The following is a 17,532-nucleotide window of genomic DNA, read 5'->3' as shown; positions in this document are numbered from 1 at the left end:
GTGTATCTCCAGTCAAATTCTCTCTGACATTCTGACTTCAGTCTCTTCTTTTACCTCTGTGATCTTTCTTTCCTTGTGGTTTCCTACTACCAGCCCATAAGTAAAAGTTCTCTCCAACTTCTGCCCTTAAGTTTTTACCTTCAGCACCACCATCTCATGTACCAACCCTTCTCCATTCCATACCAACCATCAGCAGATTTTACAAAGAACAACTCTCCACTTTACACACTGACCTCCATGCACTTTGGAACTTCTAGAATGGCCTCCAGCTCTGCTTGCTACTTCTATGTCTGAAGCTACTTATGCTTCAGACTTCTGCCAGAATCAGCTGATGGTATCCCACCTTCTACCAAACAATGCCCCGATCTCTAGAAAATGTCATTTTGAAGGCCCTTCATTACCCTCCAGCTTTATCTTTCACTCTACCCTCCCTGCCTACTCTGCACATGCTCATTTATTTGGCTGCATTGGGTCATAGTTGCGGCACATGGAAACGTCACTGCATCTGGTGGATCGTTCATTGTGGCACAGGGACTCTCTAGTTGTGGCACGTGGGCTCAGCTGTTTCAGCATGTAGGTTTAGTTGCTCCCCGGAATGTGGGATCTTAGTTCCCAAACCAGGGATCAAACTCACATCTCCTGCATTGGAAGGCAAATTCTTAACCACTGGATCACCAGGGGACTCCCTCATTTATTCTTTTACTCAACAAATGAGGATTATTTATAACTATTTAAGGCCAACAACTGGGTGCTGGGGAACAAAAAGTCAGAAATAAAAGACTGAAAGCCTCACACAGCTTATATTCCACTGGAAGAAGACCTAGAAAATTAAAAAATATGTCACATGGCAACAACTCGATATTCCCCAAGCACATCATGAGCAGTCATGCCTCAATGCCTTTGCACATGGTGTTCCTGTAACTTTCCCCTGCCTGCTGAAATGCTCCCTAATCTGAAAAGTCTTCCCTTTCATCAATGTCTTCCCTTCTTGGCACAGTAGTTGTGTCTCACTAACATCATCCTTTTTCTTAGCACTTGTCACACACTGTCTTCTATTATAGGGTGGTTGTTTAGTCACTTAATCGTGTCCAACTCTTTTGTGACCCTATGGACCATAGCCCACCAGGCGCCTCTGTCCATGAAATTTCCCAGACAAGAGTACCGGAGCAAGCTGCCATTTCCTTCTCCAAGGCATCTTCCCAACGTGGAAATCAAACCTACATCTCCTACACTGGCAGGTGGATTCTCTACTGCTGAGCCACCAGAGAAGCCCACTCAGTTTTAGGGCAATACATCTAAATTAGATTATAAGCTCCTTAAGAAAACAGCTTACTTAACACTATATTCTCCCCTCACCATTTAATTAACACTTGCACAAAGGGGTGCTCAATACATTTTTGAAGGGGTATACTCTTTCCCCAGTTACTATGTGGCCAAAGAAAGTTTTACTAAACAGTAGCAAACTGAAAATGACTTAGAAACAATTAGAAGAGAGAGTAACTTTCTCTTCAAGTGAGCTCTAAAATTCATTTATATCTTACAGATAAATGTACAAGATTTGTGGAATGAATGTATTCACTAAACTTAGAGCTTTTGCATTGCCTCAGTCTTCTAAAATCATCATGATGGATTATGACAATTTAATGAAGCAATCCCAACTTATGATGGTTTGACTTTTAATTTTTCAACACTACAACAGTGTCAAAGCAATGAGTGTTCAGTAGAAACTATACTACACATTGTGACCTTTCCCCAGACTGGCTATAACGCAGAACGGTCCTCTCTTACAACGCTGGGCAGTGCTGGTGAACTGCAGCTCCCAGGCGGCCACGCAATCACAAAGGGTTAACAACCAAGCCACTCACAACCACTCTTACCCAGACAACCATTCTGCTTTTCACATTTGGTACAGTACTCAATAAATTACAGGAGATAGCTAACACTTTATCAATACAAATAGCTGTAAAAAGAAGAGAAGCGAAAAGCAAAGGAGAAAAGGAAAGATATAAGCATCTGAACGCAGAGTTCCAAAGAATAGCAAGAAGAGATAAGAAAGCCTTCCTCAGCGATCAATGCAAAGAAATAGAGGAAAACAACAGAATGGGAAAGACTAGGGATCTCTTCAAGAAAATTAGAGATACCAAGGGAACATTTCATGCAAAGATGGGCACAATAAAGGAAAGAAATGGTATGGACCTAACAGAAGTAGAAGATATTAAGAAGAGATGGCAAGAATACACAGAACTATACAAAAAAGATCTTCACAACCCAGATAACCATGATGGTGTGATCACTGACTCACCTAGAGCCAGACATCCTGGAATCTGAAGTCAAGTGGGCCTTAGAAAGCATTACCACAAACAAAGCTAGTGGAGGTGATGGGATTCCAGTTGAGCTGAAAGATGATGCTGTGAAAGTGCTGCACTCAATATGCCAGCAAATTTGGAAAACTAAGCAGTGGCCACAGGACTGGAAAAGGTCAGTTTTCATTCCAATCCCAAAGAAAGGCAATGCCAAAGAATGCTCAAACTACCACACAATTGCACTCATCTCACACGCTAGTAAAGTAATGCTCAAAGTTCTCCAAGCCAGTCTTCAGCAATATGTGAACCGTGAACTTCCTGATGTTCAAGCTGGTTTTAGAAAAGGCAGAGGAACCAGAGATCAAATTGCCAACATCCACTAGATCATCGAAAAAGCAAGAGAGTTCCAGAAAAACATCTATTTCTGCTTTAGTGACTATGCCAAACCCTTTGACTGTGTGGATCATAATAAACTGTGGAAAATTCTGAAAGAAATGGGAATACCAGAACACCTGACCTGCCTCTTGAGAAACCTATATGCAGGTCAGGAAGCAGCAGTTAGAACAGGACATGGAACAACAGACTGGTTCCAAATAGGAAAGGGAGTACATCAAGGCTGTATATTGTCACCCTGCTTATTTAACTTATATGCAGAGTACATCGTGAGAAACGCTGTGCTGGAAGAAGCACAAGCTGGAATCAAGATTGCCGGGAGAAATATCAATAACCTCAGATATGCAGATGACACCACCCTTATGGCAGAAAGTGAAGAGGAACTCAAAAGCCTCTTGATGAAAGTGAAAGTAGAGAGTGAAAAAGTTGGCTTAAAGCTCAACATTCAGAAAACGAAGATCATGGCATCCGGTCCCATCACTTCATGGGAAATAGATGGGGAAATAGTGGAAACAGTGTCAGACTTTATTTTTCTGGGCTCCAAAATCACTGCAGATGGTGACTGCAGCCATGAAATTAAAAGATGCTTACTCCTTGGAAGGAAAGTTATGACCAACCTAGATAGCATATTCAAAAGCAGAGACATTACTTTGCAACAAAGGTCCGTCTAGTCAAGGCTATGGATTTTCCTGTGGTCATGTATGGATGTGAGAGTTGGACTGTGAGGAAAGCTGAGCACCAAGAATTGATGCTTTTGAACTCTGGTGTTGGAGAAGACTCTTGAGAGTCCCTTGGACTGCAAGGAGATCCAACCAGTCTATTCTGAAGATCAGCCCTGGGATTTCTTTGGAAGGAATGATGCTAAAGCTGAAACTCCAGTACTTTGGCCACCTCATGCGAAGAGTTGACTCATTGGAAAAGACTCTGATGCTGGGAGGGATTGGGGGCAGGAGGAGAAGGGGACGACAGAGGATGAGATGGCTGGATGGCATCACTGACTCGATGGACGTGAGTCTGAGTGAACTCCGGGAGTTGGTGATGGACAGGGAGGCCTGGCGTGCTGTGATTCTTGGGGTCGCAAAGAGTCGGACATGACTGAGTGACTGAACTGAACTGAACTGAACACTTTATCATAAAACAGACTTTGAGTTGGATGACTTTGCCCAACTGTAGGCTGATGGAAACGTTCTGAACACGCTTCAGTAGGCTAGGATAAACTGATATTCAGCAGGTTATGTGTATCAAATGTATCTTTGACTCAACATGTATTCAACTTACAAATAGGATGTAACCCTGTAAATTGAGGAAGACTTGTATTAAAAATAACTTACAAGGCTGGTTCTTCTTCTTCATCTCCATATGACTTTAGATTATCTTGATCATATTGTGGGAATTCAGGCATCAATCTGAAAGTCAGAATATTAAGTTACATGAAATGGTTCACTGTTAAGTCATGCTTAGCAATAGAAAGTCCAATACTGATTTTGTAGTGAGTATATCCTTTTACTGAGCTTATTCTGAAATAATCCACTATGGCCAGGACTATATAAACTGTGCATGGAGAACCATGACCATTCCTGTTACTGAAACATTTAGTCAAGCTTACATTGTTGCTGTTTTTACTTTGACTTTTTTTTTTTAATTTTTGGTAACTTCTTTCTTTTTGACTTTTTTTTAATGACCAAAAATTAAAACTACATATGTGAAAGTGAAAGTCACTCAGTCTTGTCCAATTCTTTGTGACCATATGGACTATACAGTCCATGGAATTCCCCAGGCTAGAATACTGGAGTGCCCAGTCTTTCCCTTCTCCAGGAGATCTTCCCAACCCAGGGATTGAACCCAAGTCTCCAGCATTGCAGGCAGATTCTTTACCAACTTAGCTATCAGGGAAGGCCAAAACTATATTTCATTTTTTAAAAAACCACCACAATACTGATTCAACTGAAAGAATTCTTACTTGTATAGCATATGATAGACAGCAATTTGCACAGGCCGAGCTCTATAAAGGAGTAATGGGGCTAATGTATTTAACAAAGTCTGGAGGTATTCTGGCAAGTTTGTTTTCTGACCAGCAATCAATCTTGCAGGGAGTTTCTGACTCAATAGCTGATCCTTTGGGATATAAGTTAATGTTTCACACATGGGCTTCAGCATTGCATTCTGAAATGATGTTTCAGATGTATCTCTGTTTTCTCCTGATGACAAAAAGGAAAAAAAGAGTCATACCCCAAACAAAGTGAGTAATACAACTTGACCGATTCACAGACAACCAAATGTTATTTAAGAAAATGAAATAAAAACTTGACAAACATTAAAGCAGTCCAAACTAGAAGCATGAACTGAATATATATTTCAGATAATCTCAACTATTTAATGACTTCTATTATCTTATCCTTTAAAAAAAAAAGAAGTTTGAGTTAAAATAATTTATTCATATTCTCTGAATTAGTATGATTCCAATTTTCAGTGGTCTTTAGGTATCTTGTGATGTTTCAATTCTTGTCTGTAAAGCAGAAGAATATACGATGATTCTGAGATGCTAAACTTTCTCTCTGGCTCTTTCACTATTTTGTGTTGTGTGACCTAAACATCCAAAGTTGATTTTGTGGTGTTTTGTGTTTTGTTTTGTTTTTTAATTTTTCAAAACAAGTTACTTTCAATGACTCTCACTACTACTCCCTTTTTCACTTGCCTGTAGCAGTCACCAAAAGAGGTAAAAGCAAACTGTGGATGCCAGGAGAAAAAAATTCTTTCCATTCACTGATCAGATTTACAGGAAGGCTGCCAGTGGTGACCAGAGTTGTAGAATCAAAAAACGCGCTGAGTTCACAGGCCAAATCACAGCTGACATAGGCAAACAGTTGTACAAGTGGAACAGAATACAGTGCCTGATTCTCATTTGTTGTCTGAGGAAACAAAAATTAAATAGGTAAGCAGACCTCCTGTAGAATACTACAAGTCAAGGCAATAAAGAGAAGTCCCTTTCATTTCTCTAAATTTGAAAATAAGAAACAGTTTGAATGTATAGTCTCAGGAGACATTTATATATCAAAATAACTTATTTTCAGAATTAACTGTTAGGAATTAGAATTAACCCACTTATTGTGAACTGTTCTTTTTTATTTCTGCAACCATGAAGGAAAATAATATCAATTACCATTTACCAAGTTAAATACATTAAAAGCACATTTATAATCTTCTCAGGAGCCCTATTAATTGGGCATTATTAAGTTATTTTAAAATGAGGGAACTGAGGCTCAATTAGGTAAGCTTTAATACCCTAAGCCACACAGTAAACAGCAGGCAGAGTAGAGCTTCAGACCAATTCAGCACTGACTGACTTGCTGCATGACTTGCTACCTAATACCCAGAGGTATTACACAGCTGGTTGCTTGGGGTCATAAAAAGAACTCTAATTCCCTCTGAATTTGTTTAATCTTTACTGCACTAGTCTGGCAATAATGAAACAGCACATTGTAAGAATAGAAGCAAAAGACCAAAAACCTTGTCATGAAAAGATAAAACCTTAAAGGACTATGCTACAAATATTACATTAAAACGAGCTAACGGAGAGACCATTTTAAAAGCAGTTAGCAGAATGGCTGCTGAATGATATCAGCAAACATTAAACCTCAATCATTTTACTGATCTGTCAAGCAGCAGTCGGCAAGGAATATATCTATAAAGAGTTCAAATGTTTGCAAAGGAGCTAACTACAATCATTACTTAAAGAGGATGAGAAAATACTTCTGGCACACAGATATGCACAAAAACCCAACATCAGTGATGATGCAGAAGGTTAATTTACCTCCAACCAAGCCAACATGGAACACATGATGAAGTCCCATTCGCTCTCTGCCAAAGGAGATGAGCAGTATTTCAGAAACAGGGAAAGGAAACGGATTATTTCTATATTTACAGCCAGTATCTCTGGACTTACTTCTGACAGATTACTGTGATAAAGACAAAAATAAAACATTGATGAATTATACAGACATTCAATGAGAAAAATTTAAATCTTATATACTTATAACAGACTGACTTAAATGCCTACCATCCTATTACTCTATGAAACAGTGACTGTAAGATACATAATCTGAGATCACATCATACACAGAGGGAAAAATATAAAGTATTACCTACCAACTGAAAAGAAAAATATCTTCGTGATCTTTTTTCCATGTTATCAGAATTTTTAATAGACCATGTAATAGCTCTCCATCATCTATGCTTTTGGTCTGCAGACAAGAATTGAAAATGGCAAGATGTCCAAAACCTCCTACAGCAAAATTAAAACATTTTTAAATTGTATTGCTACTATAAAAAAAGAAAGCCTATGCTGAGATAGGTTAAAAACTTTCTTCAAAAGTGTCCAGGGTGATGATTCTAAAATTAGGGCTTATAAGAAAGAGTCAACAAATGAGCCTATAAACTCTATAGGCAGGGACCTGCCAACATACTCAGCACCCAGCACAGAGAAGAAAGTGTGGCAGGGCAGGCAGAGGGAAGCAAGTGAATGACACTATGCATTAAACTAGCCTATGCCATTATTTTCTTTGTTTCCTTACGGATAGGACATATTCAGCATACCCACCTCTCAAAAAACAGACAAATCTCTAGCTAGAGTACAAAGTTAAATAAAGTTGGAAAATAGAGCATACTGTTTTATAATTCATACGTTCACTCAGTAAGCATCTTTGTTGGGAAAGCTCCTGTGGGTTCCCTACTCTTTAGACTCCCTGATTCCTCCTTATTCTTCAATTCTCAGCTTAAATACTGCCTCCACTCTGAAATTCCCAAGTACATAAAGTACGCCCCTCCTCATTCCTCTAGTATCACTTGTTTGTTGCCTTTACAGCACTAATGTTTGTTATTATCTCATCAGGAAGTAAGCTCCATGAAAGCAGGAACCTTGTCAGTTTTACTCATCGCTGTATATGGCCCCCTACCACAGTGCCCGAGATACATTTATTTTGACTGACTAAATAAAGAACGAATAAATGAATGCATACAAGGTACACTGCTAGACAGATACTAGGGAGAAAGCTGGACAAAATCCAGTCCCTGAAGGGTCTTATTCAGCAGTACTGGCAGACTTAAAAACAAATTAGAATAATATGGACAAAAACTGAGAACCCAGAGCAGGAAACTACACTAAGTTAGAAAAGGCTTCCCAAAGTTGGTGTGTGAACGGGGATTTATCAAAAGATGAAAGTCTGCAAGACTAGAAAAGGGATGCTCCACGGAGTGCTAAGGCACAAAGCTGTAAGAAAGTATGGACTGATCAAAATTCATGACAATTTAGCATGGTCAGGGTCCAGAGTGGAAGCAAAAGAGGTGAAACTGGAGAAACTGGTTGCAATAAGATTTTAAAACATCTTACAGGCCAAACTAAGGACTTAGGTTTTTATCCTGTAGGCAAAAGAGAACCAACAAAGAAAGCAAAAATTAATTAATCAGTAACAATTTAGTCTTCCTTTAAAGGCAGAGGAAGAATTTTTTTTAAATCTTCCTTACAAAATATCAATAGAAGAGGCTTCAAGTTTAATCAGAAACAACTCATGTTCTAATAACTGAAAAGTATTCGTTAGCTAATTCTGCTTCATCACTTGGGCTAGAAGAGAAAAACCGATTGTAAAACCTTAAAAAACACTCCTCTTCCTGGGCCTCCGCACAGCTGGGTACCTTGTGACCTGTGTGAACACAGGCCTGTCTTCAGCCACCTTTCAGCTGTAACCTGTGCTGCAGATACCACCTGCTCTCCCATTAGGTAATCCTCTCTTCCATGAACAATCCGTTCAACTGCATCCCTTTCCTGCAAATCCCATTCCAAGCCCACGATTTAACTATGCAAGTGAACTCAACAGTAAAGCTTAATGCCACAAAAATTTATTTTGATATCATACTATCAAGGCAATTGTTTCACTGTGTTTGCTAATGGCATATTCTTCTTCCACTATCTCAAACTTTTACTACCTTTCTTAAAAAACACAATCCCATTGCCACTCATCAGACAACCTAAAGAGACACGATGCCATGAAGTTCCCAACCCCTTCTACACTCTCTGTATCTACATCTGCATCTGCCCAACAGCTCTCCTTACCTAAGCTCCACTTATACATGGTTGATATCTTCTTTTTTCCCTTTATTTTATGTCCCATTGGACTACAGTTGATTAACAACGTTGTGTGAGTCTCGGGTGTACAGCAAAGTGCTTTAGTTATACATGTTACATACGTCTATTCTTTTTCACATCCTTTTCCTTTCTAGGTTGCTACGTAATACTGAGCAGAGTCCCCTGTGCTATACAGTAGGTCCTTGATGGTTATCCATTTTACATACAGTGGTGTGTTTATGTCAGCCCCAAACTCTCTTCCTCCCCACCTTTCCCCCTGGTAGCCATAAGTTTGCTCTCTAAATCTGTTTCTGTCATGGTGATTTTTTTCTAACTGCTCTCGATCCAATCCTACACGCCCTCCTCTCTCTTCTTCTCAGTGGGAACTACCATACATTATTCTGTCTTCTATTCCTCCCTCTCCCCCTTTGACTCTGTATTCATGTCCAGCTTTCACTTCTTTCCACTTCCCCTCCTTTTTTTTTTTTTTCCCCATATTTTATTTGTGGCTGTGCTGGGTCTTCATTTGGCACAGGCTTTTCTCTAGTTGCGGCGACTGAAGGCTTCTAATTGCTGTGTGTGGGCTTCTCAGTGGGTTGGCTCCTCTTGTTGTGGAGCAGGGGCTCTAGGGCACGCAAGCTTCAGCAGTTGCAGCTCCCGGCTCGAGACCACAGGCTCAACAGCTGTGGCGCATGGCCTTAGTTGCTCCGCAGCATGTGGGATCTTCCGGGATCAGGGATTGAACCCGTGTCTCCTGCATTGGCAGGCGGATTCTTTACCACTGAGCCACCAGGGAAGCCCCGTATGTCCCTTTCTACCAAACCCTTAAGAACAGACTATCTGGCCCTACTTTTTCACCACTGTTCATTCCACATTTCAGTCTCTAATTTCATCTGGGCTGTGGCATTTAACAGGTGATGAATATTACCTAAACTCTTGCTTCCTTTTTTTTTAACCTTCAGTCCTTATTCTCAAGTGTCCCTTTACCTACATACCCCTTAAATCTACATACTGGTGTTCCCTTGATATTCTTTTCACGCTTCACTCTCCCCAACAAGCTCATCTTCATTTACAGATTATACTACCACCTACCTGGCATGGACTCTGAAAGCAGTATTTCCATCTAGCCAACAGCCTACTGCTTACTGACAATCCCCATTTGAGTACTTATTCCATAGCCACCTTAATCGTAATCTCATGCGTCCAAACCTTAATATCAGCTCCCTGTACACTCCTTCGCCACTCTGTGTCCAGCCCTGAAGTCTCCTGGCAGGGTTTCCTATAAGGCCTCAAGGTACTCCCATCTGCGCAATCCAGAAACATAACCACAGAACCCCAACAAGTCTACTTCCTATCTCTCTCAATTCCATCTCCACTCTTCCATCTGTGCCTTGACTCAAGAGCTCTTTTCTCTCATTTTGATTATTCGAATGGCTCTCTATCTATATAGTCTTCTACCCCTAATTTCTCTCTTCTCCCATATCCACTCTTCACACAGCTGTCAAGATAATCTTTCTAATGTGAATATGACAGTCTGACTACTTTCCTACCTAATTTGGGCCAACAGTTCCTTACCTCCTATCGCTTAAAGTCCAAACTCCTTAACTGACAAAATGAGGCCTTTATGATCTGTGCCCTACCATTCTCAAGATCCATATTCTTGTGCACCCTAATACTCTTTGTCCCAACTTTCTACCTTAAATCCAACCAAAATGAAGCTACCTGCACTCTTCTAGTTTCTGTGAACCTGGAATGTCTTTCTCTAACTCTAAGGAAAAGTACCTTTTACCACTACTAAAATATTTCTTTTTGTGAAATAGCCACTGCTATCTCAAAGCAAAGTGGAAAATCCTTTTCTGCACTTCTGCACATAAGATAAATTTTTGCTATATCAGTTATCATATAACTTTACATCTATCTTCTTCTCTACAAAAGAGACTGCCACATAGTCAGGGCTCAATAAGTGCTTGTTAAATTAGCAAGTAAAGGAACTAACAAGAGTACAGAATGTCCGAAAAGTTTAAAACACAACAAAAGCTGTTTCCTCTTTTGCTTTTGTAAGTTGACTCATCGGTTGACTAGGGGGAAATGACGTATAGCTAAGAAGAGCTACACAGGGTACAGAAATGATTAGAGGGTACCTGTGGTTACACACCTTCCCTTAGGCTGCAGCATTTCGATACTGCAAAGTAACAGTCACTCTCCAATGAACGACACTTACCCTATTGAGTCAACTTGTTATGTAGCAAGAATATTAACTAGGAAAAAAATAAGCTATAATTTATCTCTGTCAGATTTGGATTTAGATGTTAAGAAACACTTCTTTCATCTCAAGCAATAATTAAATTAATGAAATATTTATTACCAAGTAACTAACCATTAATATGGCAAACATCTTCCTTGGTCCAGGCCAAAAGGGCAGGTATACACTGAGCAATGAATTCTTTCTTGTCTTCTTTTGACAAAAATGGACAGAGACTTTGAATAGTATGCATATTGCCTTCTGTTAGTGGAAAAAAACTGTTTAAAGAGGGGGAAAAAAAGGTGTGAATTATATTTATCCTAAATATTTAGTTATTTCAGAAAATTCCTCTTATTCATACAATTTAAAAAGACTAAAATTTCCACTATATAAAATAACTGAGTAGAAAAAGAATAAAAGAAACTATGAAAGAGGTTGACACTTGCTGATTCTGTTTGATGAAACTGTGGACAATTATTTTTTTCTGCTTCTCTTTTTCATGTTTCTGATTTTCAAAAAATAAGTATATATATCTTTCCCCAAAGATGATTTTTAAAAATTATACACACAGTACATGCTTATGCTGTCATTAAGAGCCAACTGATTCAATTTAAAGAGGACCAGTTACATATTGCTCATATGAAATGATACTCATATATATGCATATATATACTTGGGTTTTATGTATCTAAATTTTATATTACCTGATACTTATATACTTTCTAGACCACTTTACAGCAGAACATATAGGTACAAAGTATTCTATTTTAAAACTACATATCTAAATAAAAAACAAAACCAAAATATTTCATACAATCATAATTTAACTATTTTTCTATTAGTGAACATTTAGGATTTTTCCATCAAATTTTTGCTCTTACAAATAACACTATAATAACTGTCCTTGAACAAGTACTATTATGTATATGTACAAACACCTCTTTAGGCTAGATTCCTGGAAGCAGAACTTCAAAATCAAAGGATCTGCATGTATTATATTTTGATAATCTCAAGTTTTTCTTCAAAGAAGAATAAATTCACATTTTCACCAAAAATGTACAAGTTTGACTTTTCTGCTGCACACCTAATAATCCTTTTTAATTCCTGGCAATAAGGTAGATAAACTATATACTCCTTTGTATTTGTCATTATTAACAAAGCAAATCCTTTCCTATTCCACATTTCATAAATGAATTACCTTTGACTATTTCATCTACGAATTACCTGTTCAAGTCCTTGACACATTCTTCAGTTTGACTAATTACTAGAAGCTATTTATATTATGAACATTAATTCTTTTTAATTAACAAGTATTTTCCTTTATTTTTCCACCTATCCTTTATACTGTATTTTTATCATACAGAAATTTTCTTTTTTAACTGTGGCAAAATATGTAAAATTATGTAAAATTTACCATACTATTTTAATTAAAAAAAAATTTTTTTTTGGTCATGCTGTGCAGCATGAGGGATCAGTTCCCTGACCAGGGGTAGAACACATGCCTCCTGCATTGGAAGCATGGAGTCTTAACCACTGGACCATCAGGGAAGTCCCCCAGATTAACTACTTTTAAGTCTATAGTTCAGTGATGTTAAGTTCATTCACACTGTTGTGCAACCAACCTCCAGAACTTTTTCATTTTACAAACTGAAACTCTGTCCATTAAATAAGAACTCCCCATCTTCCTTCCATTCAGTCCCTGACAACCACCATTTGACTTTCCGTCTCTATGAATATGCCTAAATACCTCATATAAGTGGAATCACACAGTATTTGTCTTTTCGTGACTGCTTTATTTCACTTAGCATAATGTCCTCAAGGTTCACCCACATTTCAGTATGTCAAAATTTCCTTCCTTTTTAAGGCAGAATAATACTTCATTATAACGCATACATTTTTGTTTATCCATTCATCTGTTGATGGACACAAAGGTTTTTGTTTTACAAAGTCAGGTACCTACTATTTCTTCTATGGATTCTGGATTTGTGCTATGCTTAAGATCTTCCCTGTGCCAAGGCTATACAGTTTCTTATTTTCCCAAAAACTTTTATAAGATTTAATTTTCATCTGGACCTTACTTTAATGTATAATGTAAGGGAGTGGGTCTCACTTTTTTTTTCAAACATAGGTCCAATTTTCCTATCTCATTCATCTGAAAGACCACCTGTATCAAAAACTAAATTTTCATTTATGCATGCATTGGTTTTTGGACTCCATACTTTGATCCAAGGATACATTTATTCACCAATTTCATACTGCTTAATCACTGCGTTGGTAGGGCAAGTCCTTTTCACTTTTCTCTTTCATAAATTTCCTAGCTATTCTTGAGCATTTTTTCCTTTAAATGCATACCATGTTTAGAAGACTTTGTGAAGTTTTTCAAAAATTGCTGCTGAAATTTTGACTAACATTACACTGAAATTAGATACAACAATTTTTACAATTTATCTTCCCACTTTGTTTTGTGATCTTTATTTAAGTTTTACAATTGTAATTTTTCATTAAATTTATTTCTAAATATTTACAGTTTTGTTGTCAATGTAAAAAGAATCTCTTTTTTCCTATGGCATTTTTAAATTGATTATAACTGGTGAATAAGAAAGATACTGACTTTTGTATGTCAAGTATATATCCATCTCACTTGTAATTAGTTCCGGCAGTTCTTTAGTTAATTCCCTATGACTCATGTAAACAGGAAAAATTTTTAATTATGCTGAATATCAAAAGATCATATGCTGTATGACTCCATTTATATAACATTCCTAAAATGGTAAAAATTATAGAAAGAATAGATTACTGGTTGCCAGAGAGGAAGAGAATGGCAGGAGGGCAGGTGGCTGTGGCAAGAAAGGGTACCACAAGGGATCTTTATGATACAACTATTCTGTGTCTTGGAATGTGGTGGTAACACGTGTGTGCTCTGATCTACAGAGCACACACATGGGTGCAAGTTAACCCAGTCAATGAACTACATCAATGTCATTTCTTGGTTGTGAAATTGCATGAAAGTTATTCAAAATGGCACCATTTGGAAGAAACTAAGTGAAAGGTACACAGAATCTCTTTGTGTTTCTTATAATTGCATGTAAACCTATAATCCACATTAACTGAACTCAAAACAGTAAATTTCAAAAAGTTAAGACTTAAAAATCAAAATTTAGCTTACAATTTTACTGTGCCAGAACATATATATATATATATATATACACACACACACACACGTATATGTATATATATACATACACACACACACACATGTATAAACATATATATAGTTTCCAAATTCTTTTTGATAAATCTGTAAATTCAAAATGCCTCTTGGTAAATTTCAGGTAAGTGTTTAATCTGAATGCTCAACTTCTCTAATATAATCAACTCTAGTAAATCTCTAGTATGTCCAACCTCACTATTTCTTTGCCTTAGGAATATATTTATTGTCTTTTTAGAATTCACTTCAGTGGGATGATCGTTCTTTTGAAGAGTAAGTAACTTTCCTTATCACTTCCCTTTAGCTAAATAAAGGGATAGAAGGATGTTAGAGAGAGGGGAAAAGATTCTACCCGATAGATTTCTGAGTAAAAGAGAATAAGCTATCAAATGCTAATTATTTAAAGCACATATTAAATTCTTCAACAAAATGTTTTAAGGTTAAAAACACCTATTAAAAAAGTATGGGTCCTCAACCTAAAATGATTGGAACTGTTTTATACTCTTTAAGTCTCATATTTTTTCATTTAATTTCCTCATGTCCTAAAATTTGTTTTCCTGATTCATTACACACTGTTTGTTAGTCAAGGGTTGGCAGAGTGACCAATCATAATAAATTTCAAAGTAAAAGTATTTAAAATAAAAATACCCTTCTTTTCTCCTATAATGCTGTTTTACTTCATCAGATGAAACACTTCGGGAAAGGATCAACTTAGCAATAATAAGAGACCAAAGGGTGCCGTTTTTCCTGGATCTAAAAAAGAAAACAAACATTCTGTTTTGAAAGTATACTTAATGTTTTGACACAGTTGCTTGCCTGGAGTCCTTTTACAGAACTAAATAAAACACCTTGTCAGGGTATCAATTCACACAGTACTTTTGCACGTAAATAACTGCCGTTACCAAAAGGACTGGCAACTTAGGCTTCTGAAACTCCTTTACTGAGCTCTCACCAAGGCAATCCCAAAGCCCCTTCATCCCAAAAGGGGAAAGGACCTTAAGGATTAAGCTGGAGCATCAGAAGCTGCAGCCGGAAAGAGGACAGAGAAGACCCAGAGGAGACCAAGGATTGCTGAAGCTGAGGAACCAAGGAGGGCATTAACATCCACTGAGGAAAGTTCTGCGAGTCAAGTAAGGGTAGGGGGACTGGAGAGGAAGACCTGTTCAGTCTGAGGCCTCTGATACTGCAAAGCATACGAAAAATACTACAGGCAAATGTAAAACTCTTCAGGAGAAAGCAGTTCAACAGGATAATTTCAACCAACTAAACATCAGACCACTATAACCTCTACAATTCTTCATACCTATTTCCTCATCGAGGGGCAAGGGTTTTGTGGTTATGATATTAAGCCAAACCTGCAGGAAATAACATACAAGATAAAAGGCTAAATTTTACCTTGGAAATTTTAAGTGGAAGGATGGGTCACATATGACAAATTAAAACAACTTCTACAGGACTCTCTTTCACTGTCATCTGCCCCTTGCATCATATTCATGGATTTAATAACACAGGCAAAGTACAAATATCTCCCAGAGGAAGAAATCAAGTACTTAGTACCCATGAAGTATTTATCATTAACAACTGGGATTAATTTACAACAACCCTCTGATTCAAAGATTAGCATGAAGTGGGCTTACATTTTACACACACAAAACCATAAACTAGCAAAATACTCATGAAATAGAAATTGAAAAGAGGTTCCCACCTGTCAAATAACAGCTGCAGAAGGCCGGAAGTATTACCAAGTCCACGTAAGTTATCATACGTGATATTCATTTTCTGAAGCATTTCACAAAATCCAGTTAGGAAAATAGGTGGATTGTCTAATTCTTCATACCACTGCAATGAATAGAGCAGTTCTGCAACTAACAGAATGGACAGCACATTATCGGGTGCACTTTGTGAACGGCACTTCCAGTTCCCCTCACTTGTCTCCTGTTCTCTAACACCGCTGTGCCCACCAATTCTAAAACATCCATGAACTGATTTCCAGCTCCTTGATATACAATTATAATGAAAACTGACCGTATCGGATACAAAATACCACTCCTCTCCCAAACCTTACTTGGTCCCTTTTCTGGCGAGTTAAGAAAGTGACAGGAACCGAAGTTATCAGAGATGCTACAAGAATCTCCCTACTGTTTTTGCCACAAATGGTAAGAAGCTGCATCCAGGATAAACAACTACAGGACCCAAGACCTGAGAAGTTCAAGTCAATGTGTTAAGGAAGAGAGCATGACACAGCACACAGGGAAGGGCCTCGGTGACAGGCCAGTCTGGATTCAGAAGAGCTGCATACACTGTTATCAACCAGGATACGATAAATCTACCTCAGGGGACTGCTGCGAGAATGGCTGAGTCTCACGAAATCTGGCCATACCACAGGTTCTTAATACACAATCAGTCACAACTCTCCAGGTATGGATTTTGGAGTCGAGAGACTTGAAACCTGGTTCAAAATCTAACCCCGTCCCTTGAAAGCTCCAGATTAAGAAAAACAACAAAAATTATTACCCTAATTCCCAGTGTTGTTTTTGGACAAATTCACTGAGTAAACAGCAGGCTAAGCTCCTTGACCTTAACTGCAGGTGGAGCTGGCTCACCGTAAAAGGTGTTTCCAGCTTTTTTTCATAGGCATATATTCTCTTCTGCTAGCAACCATACTCCACTGAGGGCTTACAACCAAGCCTGACACAGGAATTATTCAAGTCCTCCACCTTTCAAATTATTTTGTACAGGTCACAAGGCTACCTACAATGCTATACCATTTCCTAGAATGGGGGGGATTTTCCAAATCCTTTTGAAATTCAACATCTGAATGACCACTTGCTGGGGAAAAAATTATAGCCGTATACAAAAGGACTGATCCAAAAATTAACTGAAAAAAAATTAACTGAAAATTCAGAATCCCTGATGAAACACAAGACTTGTTTAACCATTTTCCTCAGGGTTATGTGCTACAGGGTCTGCTTTTATTGATGTCATGCCAGCTAAAGTAACTGTGGTGGTGGTTTACTCGCTAGTCATGTCCGACTCTTTGCAACCCCATGGGCTGCAGCCTGCCAGGCTCCTCTGTCCATGGGATTTTCCAGGAAGAATACTGGAGTGAGTTGCCATTTCCTTCTCTAGGGGATCTTCCCCACCCACAGATCAAACCTGGGTCTCCCATATTGCAGGCAGATTCTGTACCGACTGAGCCACCAAATTCTGCTCTACTGATAACAAGACTATAGCAAGATTTTTTGGTATGAGTCTATCTGATTTGCAA

General features: G+C 38.1%; 1 protein-coding gene across 3 annotated transcripts in view; it reads right to left on the bottom strand.

Moving 5' to 3' along the window:
- Positions 1-17,532, bottom strand: part of LTN1 (listerin E3 ubiquitin protein ligase 1) — a 59,055-nt gene that overhangs the window by 14,594 nt on the left and 26,929 nt on the right. For all 3 annotated transcript variants that reach the window (XM_019959231.2, XM_070786024.1, XM_019959320.2), the window contains 8 exons: positions 15,970-16,129; positions 14,913-15,017; positions 11,192-11,334; positions 6,843-6,978; positions 6,508-6,652; positions 5,392-5,605; positions 4,657-4,894; positions 4,028-4,102 (listed from right to left, as the gene is read on the bottom strand). In XM_019959231.2, coding sequence (XP_019814790.2) covers positions 4,028-4,102; positions 4,657-4,894; positions 5,392-5,605; positions 6,508-6,652; positions 6,843-6,978; positions 11,192-11,334; positions 14,913-15,017; positions 15,970-16,129 — 1,216 coding nt within the window. The remainder of the gene's footprint in view (positions 1-4,027; positions 4,103-4,656; positions 4,895-5,391; positions 5,606-6,507; positions 6,653-6,842; positions 6,979-11,191; positions 11,335-14,912; positions 15,018-15,969; positions 16,130-17,532) is intronic.

Source organism: Bos indicus, chromosome 1, assembly GCF_029378745.1.
Source record: "Bos indicus isolate NIAB-ARS_2022 breed Sahiwal x Tharparkar chromosome 1, NIAB-ARS_B.indTharparkar_mat_pri_1.0, whole genome shotgun sequence".
Taxonomy (NCBI): domain Eukaryota; kingdom Metazoa; phylum Chordata; class Mammalia; order Artiodactyla; family Bovidae; genus Bos; species Bos indicus.
The sequence above is the reverse complement of the archived record's forward strand: the minus strand, read 5'-3'. Positions and strand labels throughout refer to the sequence as shown.